The following is a 6,000-nucleotide window of genomic DNA, read 5'->3' on the forward strand; positions in this document are numbered from 1 at the left end:
TACACTAACACTGCCCATAGACTCAGCACTGCTCATAGACTCAACACTGCCCATAGACTCAACACTGCCCATAGACTCAACACAGCCCATAGACTCACAGCCCACAGACTCAACACTGCCCATAGACTCAACGCTGGCCACAGACTCAACGCTGCCCACAGACTCAACACTGCCCATAGCCTCAACACTGCCCATAGACTCAACGCTGCCCACAGACTCAACGCTGCCCACAGACTCAACACTGCCCATAGACTCAACACTGCCCATAGACTCAACACTGCCCATAGACTCAACACTGCCCATAGACTCAACACTGCCCATAGACTCAACACTGCTCATAGACTCAACACTGCCCATAGACTCAACACAGCCCATAGAGTCACAGCCCAGACTCAACACTGCCCACAGACTCAACACTGCCCACAGACTCAACACTACCCATAGACTCAACACTGCCCATAGACTCAACACTGCCCATAGACTCAACGCTGCCCACAGACTCAACGCTGCCCATAGACTCAACACTGCACCATAGACTCAACACTGCCCATAGACTCAACACTGCCCATAGACTCAACACTGCCCATAGACTCAGCGCTGCCCATAGACTCAGCGCTGCCCATAGACTCAACGCTGCCCACAGACTCAACACTACCCATAGACTCAACACTGCCCATAGACTCAACACTACCCACAGACTCAACACTGCCCACAGACTCAACGCTGCCCACAGGCTCAACACGAAATATGTTCAACATGTACGTGCATACATCAGTTGTTATTGACAAAACGTTGTCCACAAAACTGAGACGGTTAATGTTTACTCCGTTTGTTGGCTACCCTTTGCCCGATTTAATTTTTTGGGAAAATATCTTCTGACGTTTCCGCCAATAGCCTTGGCGGGGCCCACACCTCATTGTATGCGACTCAACTCATCTATACTGTGTGACTTAAATCGAATTTCAATTTCGCTGCCGCATTTTCTTAACACGTGCTTTCTCTCCCCCCCCCCCCCCCCATTTTCCATATTTATGTTTTACTCTGCCTCTTTTTTAAGGCGTTTGGAATAAGCAGCACCAGCAGACTACAAATGCATTTTTTGTTTAAATTTTCTAAAGCCATTCCACGGCAGCATCAGGGGGTGGTAGCCGAGTGGAGTTCGCTTATTCCACCAGATTAAAAATTCCTTGGCACGTGTCGTGACGGGCCACTGCAAGATCCGGCCTTGTCCCGTCCAAGGCTCGTTGAGCTGCATTGGCTTTCGACTGCCAAACGAACACGTGACAAAAGTCGCACTCATTTCACACAAAGCGCTTGCCACAAATGAACCACAATTTTTCGATTTAAAGCTTTCGTGACTGCAGGGATTCATATTCTTGGTTCTTTCGGTAAAGTCACCACGTAGAAGGGAAACAATGCAATAATAAAAATATAAAGCAATAAAATTCTCACGACGTTTCGAGAATAATATATTTTTTTATACTGGTATGAACGAAGTTGTAAACTGAGTGTACCAGCCTGCAATAGATTAATGTGTCCGTCCGTCCGTCCCCTTTCAATACTTTAACGAAGTGAAAAATTCCAATGTTCCTACCAGCCCACCCTGTAGGGACCTGTTATTGTTATGATTTTATAGTTTCCCTTCTACGTGACTTTACCGAAAGAACAAAGAATATAGAGAGTGTAGTTTAGATTTTGGTTTCCATTGAATTAATTGGCCACTAATTTAGAAAAGGGGTTCTCGCACTGACTATGTACAAGACTATAACGTCAATCTAATCTTATAAAAAAAACTAACCTAATTATTTTTCTAATTATAATGTTTTTTAAGTTTTATTGGAGAATAATATATTTTTTTAAAATGGGGGAACGCTGGTTTAAGAAAAAAAAAGGACCTTTAAATAAAGTTGGATTGATAGGCAAATTAGTTTAAAATATAATTATAGCTGCCTAATGCACATCATTGAAATTATAAACACAAGCGTTGTGACCAACCCCGCTCTCCATCCGCTTTAGTGTCACACTCCACAGGAGGTAAATTACTTGGTTCAGCAATGCTTACGATAAAGCTAAAATGTGTGTTTTAAAGCATTGTAGAACTTTTAGGGCTACCCTGCCCCGCGATCGCAACCAAGCGATCTACGAACTATAATTTATGGGAGCATACACTTGAATTACTACGTACCTAACGTGTGCTAATTCTCCGCTTTCTAATCCTTCTAGAACATCTTAAGGGTCAACATCAGGTCACAATCACTTACGGGTTATGTGCCGCATAAGAGTACAATGTACTATCTTATTTTTATATTCATAATAGCGCTTCGATCGACGCAGTGTAGACCTCTAAAACTGCAGTTATATAATCGACGTGTATTCTAGATTTGAAGCTTTCGTGACTGCAAGGATCCATACTCTTTGGTTCTATTTGGTAGTCACGTCGGTAAAAAAAAATAAAACGACAAAAATCACGACGTTTCGGCCACAACACAAGCGGCCTTCATCAGGCGAAGGGATCCTCGAGACAGCCTGATCCCTTCACCTGATGAAGGCCGCTTGTGTTGTGGCCGAAACGTCGTGATTTTTGTTGTTTTTATTTTTTTTACCTACGTGACTTTACCGAATAGAACCAGAGTGTGAATCGATGTGTAGTTTGACGGATGCGTTCAAAAGTCAAGTGAGAAACTGGTCTTGCGCCAGTGATGGAAATTCCACATTCCTACGACCGTGATCAGTCTATCCGCAGCAGCATATCGCTGCAGAATTCCAGACAAATGTGTACATATTTTACCGGCCACGATGGAGCTTTTTAGCGTGGGACGATCGGGAGTGGACGTTCCACAGTCCCATGGCCGGAGTCAGGCATAATGTAAAAAGGCAAAAATAACAGTTTTTAAACCAAAAATAAACGATGCTTTACAGTACGCGTAAAGAGAAAGAGAGAGGGAGAGAGAGGGAGAGAGAGGGCGAGACACCTTTTGTCAATCTACTGCTGGATGAGCGCTCCCCTAGTGCGGGTTTGTTAAAGGCGGGGCGCGTAGACGCGGGGAACATAGCACGTACAGTACAACAATGGATTTTATACTCCTCTTGTTGTTGTTATTTCACTTGCATCCCACTGGGATTTTTGCACACAGCGTTGGTGTACGGTGCTATTTCAGGAATATTTAGATATTTTTTTCCTGTATTTTCTGTTTGCACAGTCACACAAAGTCACTTTAAGATGTTTTCTTGTTCATGTTTTTTGTTTGTTGAGGTTGCACCCGATTCAAGAGCCGAATGGCTCACAGGGCTATACCAAAATAAATGAACTAAATGAACTATGAACTCTTAAACACTTTGCCGCGCACGGGCACAGCACTTTAAGTAGCGTAGCTTACAGTCCCCCTTTGTACAAACACTGCGGGATGAAGGCATTCCCCGCGCCGTGCGAGTCATTTCGCGTCGTTTGACCATACTTCACCACGACCGCGCCACTATTGTTGTTGCGACGCGTTGGCAAAGCGATTTAAAATAAAAACAAACACGAAACCCGCACGCTAAAACAACAATACGCAACGTACGAAAGGCATGAATGTGCGAACATGACCACGGCAATACATTTTTTTGTTACATTTCAAAAAAGTAAAATGTAACAATATCCCCCTCATGCCAAATTTCCCTCGCAAAATAAAAAAAAGGCCACACTTACAGCGAGCACAAGGAAAAGACCGGCCGGGCGAAGCGCTTCATCTTCGGCAGGGCTTTCTAGGCAACGCCGTGGATTGACTAGGCCGCTGCGGGAGTCATGGCCAATCCCGTTATTTCGAGGCGAGTTCGATTTTAAAGAGAAAAAAAAGTCTGCGACAATTTCTTTTCGTGTTCAGTTTAACAATTTTATCGCGTACAACCGACGACGTTTCATCATCGCAAACCCGGCCAATTACCGGCTTAGATTTCACTTAAAACAGCTGTTGTGGTCCGGGTGTCGAACCGGGTCCACGTTGGCAGCTTCGGCGCTTTCAATGCCGCCAGCGACTTGCAACACAGCTAAAAAATAAAATATATGTAATTGTTTAAAATATATAAAAACGTCGCGTTACCTTAATCAGCTTCCTCCTCGTGCCTTTTTTTTTGAGGCGATATCGCGGGCGAATTGATAAACAAAATTTTTTTTAAACAAAATTCCCGCGTGTGGCGATTTCAGATAACGCGCAAATTCGCTTCGCATACGACGATTGAGTCGCTAACTCTGATCGGTGGGGGTGGTGGTTTCCATACGATAACTTATTCGCCACCGAACAAACACGTCGATAACAAACTAATGGTTAATCGGCACCCATAAACGACAACCGCTTTAGCAGTAAAATCGTGCAAGAGAGTTGGGCGGTTGAGTGCCGTGCGAGGCTCGGCGAGAACAGCTGTGGGTTTAAAGGGCTCCACCCCCACCCCACCCCCACTATTCACGAGTCGATTAGCATATTATTTATTTATTTTGTACTTTTTGAATCCCACCCACTATTCACAAAGCGATTAGCATATTATTTATTTATTTGCTTTGTACTTTTAAAATCCCGCCCCACCCCGCCCCCACCCCGAGGGCAGCTGTGGGTTTAAAGGGCTCCACCCCCACCCCGCCCCCACCCACCCCACTATTCACAAAGCGATTGGCATATTTATTTATTTATTTTACACTTTTTAAATCCCACCCCGCCCCACCCTCACCCACTATTCACGAGGCGATTAGCATATTATTTATTTATTTGTACTTTTTTTATCCCACCCCGCCCCACCCCCACCCACTATTCACGAGGCGATTAGCATATTATTTATTTATTTGGCACTTTTTAAATCCCACCCACTATTCACGAAGCGATTAGCATATTATTTATTTATTTGCACTTTTTAAATCCCACCCACTATTCACGAAGCGATTACCATATTATTTATTTCTGTATACTTTTTAAATCCCGCCCCATCCACTATTCACGAAGCGATTAGCATATTATTTATTTATTTTTGCTTTTAAATCCCACCCACTATTCACGAAGCGATTACCATATTATTTATTTCTGTATACTTTTTAAATCCCGCCCCATCCACTATTCACGAAGCGATTAGCATATTATTTATATTTTTTGTACGTTTTAAATCCCACCCCACCCCCACCCACTATTCACGAGACGATTAGCATATTATTTATTTATTATGCACTTTTTAAATCCCGCCCTCTCCTCCCTCCCTCTCTCTGCGCTCTGAATATTCATATTGTTGGCTATTTCGGTAAAAGTCACTGAGATAGCAAGGCCGCAGCCATGGAGTCAACATGGGGGGGGGGTTAATAAACAACCATAACCACAATCATATAAACAGAAATCTATGCATTGATTTATATGAAGACAAGCCCAGATATTGTGGCCAAGGTTGAGCAAATTGTTTTTATTTGCATAGCAAAGCAATTATTATTAAAATATATATTGTTTATATTTCCGGCCTTGGCAGATAGAAAACAAAAATCTTGTGTTGTGTATTGTAGTGTATGGTGCAGCAGTGTGTGGTGTAAAGTGTTTAGTGTTTAGTGGTGTTGTGTATTGTAGTGTATGGTGTAGCAGTGTGTGGTGTAAAGTGTTAGTGGTGTTGTGTATTGTAGTGTATGGTGCATCAGTGTATGGTGTAGAGTGTTTAGTGGTTAGTGGTGTTGTGTATTGTAGTGTATTGTGCAGCAGTGTGTGGTGTAAAGTGTTTAGTGGTGTTGTGTATTGTAGTGTATGGTGCATCAGTGTGTGGTGTAAAGTGTTTAGTGGTGTTGTGTATTGTAGTGTATGGTGTAGCAGTGTGTGGTGTAAAGTGTTTAGTGGTGTTGTGTATTGTAGTGTATGGTGTAGCAGTGTGTGGTGTAAAGTGTTTAGTGGTGTTGTGTATTGTTGTGTATGGTGTAGCAGTGTGTGGTGTAAAGTGTTTAGTGGTGTTGTGTATTGTAGTGTATGGTGTAGCAGTGTGTGGTGTAAAGTGTTTAGTGGTGTT

The 6,000-nt window shown here is 43.1% G+C and overlaps 1 protein-coding gene across 3 annotated transcripts in view; it reads right to left on the reverse strand.

The window, feature by feature from the left end:
* The window catches only part of LOC116955461 (multivesicular body subunit 12B-like), a 67,375-nt gene extending 62,933 nt beyond the window's left edge, over nt 1–4,442 (reverse strand). For 2 of the 3 annotated variants that reach the window (XM_032976557.2, XM_032976554.2), the window contains exon 1: nt 4,080–4,442. Coding sequence is in view for 1 of the 3 variants with exons in the window: in XM_076053015.1 (XP_075909130.1) it covers nt 3,689–3,729 (41 nt within the window). In the remaining 2 variants the exon portion in view is untranslated. The other variant, XM_076053015.1, reaches the window with a different exon arrangement.
* Between the last annotated feature and the right edge of the window lie 1,558 nt (nt 4,443–6,000).

This window comes from Petromyzon marinus, chromosome 59, assembly GCF_048934315.1.
Source record: "Petromyzon marinus isolate PM22_M1 ecotype Great Lakes invasive population chromosome 59, UKy_Petmar_22M1.pri1.0, whole genome shotgun sequence".
NCBI classification, from domain to species: Eukaryota; Metazoa; Chordata; class Hyperoartia; order Petromyzontiformes; family Petromyzontidae; genus Petromyzon; species Petromyzon marinus.